This window comes from Mandrillus leucophaeus, unplaced genomic scaffold (genome assembly GCF_000951045.1).
Source record: "Mandrillus leucophaeus isolate KB7577 unplaced genomic scaffold, Mleu.le_1.0 Scaffold488, whole genome shotgun sequence".
Lineage (NCBI taxonomy): Eukaryota > Metazoa > Chordata > Mammalia > Primates > Cercopithecidae > Mandrillus > Mandrillus leucophaeus.
In genome coordinates, this window is record NW_012105231.1 from 33,963 (window position 1) to 35,934 (window position 1,972).

The 1,972-nt window shown below is 42.5% G+C and overlaps 1 protein-coding gene across 1 annotated transcript in view; it reads right to left on the reverse strand.

The window, feature by feature from the left end:
- The window catches only part of LOC105550476 (ribosome biogenesis protein BMS1 homolog), a 24,023-nt gene that overhangs the window by 5,192 nt on the left and 16,859 nt on the right, over positions 1-1,972 (reverse strand). The window contains 2 exon segments of the mRNA XM_011995399.1: positions 412-542; positions 1,549-1,739. Of these exon segments, the coding sequence (XP_011850789.1) occupies positions 412-542; positions 1,549-1,739 (322 nt within the window).

Genomic DNA, 1,972 nt, shown 5'->3' on the forward strand with positions numbered 1-1,972 from the left:
GTAAACCTACCCATGAGATAATACAACATAATCTAAATAAAACTTTCAGAGACAAGGCATGTGGCTTCTGGACAGCCACAAACTCCCTGACTCTGCTCTAGTGTTTCGGCCACCAAAAGAAAGCCAAGTGGCCTCAGGTCTCCTAAAAAACAAAAAAGCAACCAATGGAAGATGGCGTGGTATTTGAGGAATATTTGGGGTCTGTTGAAAAATGCATCCTGTATTTTATTTCAAGAAAAGACTCCCTCGTAATGTCAGGTAAGTGAAGAGCCCTCAGAGACACATGCATACACAAAGAAAAACAAAAAACAGAATGAATTCCAACAAAATGTGTTATGATGGCAGAATTACGGGTGATAAAATCTTCCATAATACATCTTTTAATTAAAAATAGGAAAAAAGCATACTTACCCATGATTATCTATATTCTCTGACCCAAGTGGCTTGGAACCAGAAAATAGCATCGCTCGACTTGAAGCCATCTTGGTGGAGTGAGTGGAGAAGAAAGTCTGGACCAGCTCATGGGTGGGCCCCAACTCGTCCTGTCAAGACCATCAAGAAAGGGCACATGAGGAAAGCACAAAGATCCTGGAGAGACACTGGTTTCATGCAGTTTCTCAAAATTATCTTAGACACATTTCCCGAGAACCTTTCTTAATGCCTCAAAAAGCAGAGAAGAGACCGGGCACAGTGGTTCACGACTATAATCCCAGCACTTTGGGAGGCCAAGGTGGGCGGATCACAAGGTCAGGAGGTCGAGACCATCCTGGTTAACAAGGTGTAACCTCATCTCTACTAAAAATACAAAAAAATTATCCAAATGTGGTGGTGCGCGCCTGTAGTCTCAGTTACTCAGGAGGCTGAGGCAGAAGAATGGCGTGAACCCGGGAGGTGGAGCTTGCAGTGAGCAGAGATCACGCCACTGCACTCCTGCCTGGGCAACAGAGCGAGACTCCGTCTCAAAAAAAAAAAAAAGAAGCAAAGAAAATCCTTACAACAAAGCTTGAAATGGACCCCCATCTCCATTAAACTTTTCCAAAGTTCAGGGAGTATATAACCTGATAACCTGAACACCTAAGTAGAAAAACCTCAGTTCCAGTGCTACAACAATGCTAGTTTTTCTAACATTTTTAAATAATCCTGATTTTAACCCAATAAAATTCCACTTCAGAACAAGATATAAACATTTGAAATCCACTTTAAAATACAGAATGAGGAGACCACTGAGAATGAGAAAAAGACCACCAAGAGCTGGAAAGCACGCTGATTTGATAGAAATGGAGATAAGCCGTGCAGGTGCCACACTGGCAGCAGGGCCCGTGCTGGGGCCACGGAACAAAGAGGCATGGAGGACAGGACTCTTCTGCTTGGTACAATGAAAACAAGGTATTCTTTTCATTCTACATATTTACAATATGCATTTGAGCCTTTATTATAAGTACAAGAGAGAAATCTTCAATAAATAAAAGCTGCGTACATTACTATTTGTGATGAAAAAATAGATTCAGAAAGCATAATGAGAGTTCAGAGCAATGACCCCCGTCTCACTGATGCCTGAAAACCGTGGCTGCCACCAAGGTCAACATAGACAGCGTGTTTGTCATACAGCACACCCCCAACTCCAGAAAGAGGCGCATAAACCAGCTTCTCCTTATTTAAACAGCGCTTCTTTCGTTGTTCAGGAAGAGCACAAGGGTCTGGAAGGAAATTGACGTCACTCATGGCAAAATCTCCTACCCCTAGAAGACAGGACCCAAAAAGCCAGCTTCAGCTGACAAGAAGTCAGTAAATATCTACCATTGACTAGGGGTTAAAAACGACCCACAGTTCAAACTAGTTCAACCATTGTGGAAGACAATATGGCGATTCCTCAAGGATCTAGAACTAGAAATACCATTTGACCCAGCCATCCCATTACGGGGTATATACCCAGAGGATTATAAATCATGCTGCTGTAAAGACACATACACAC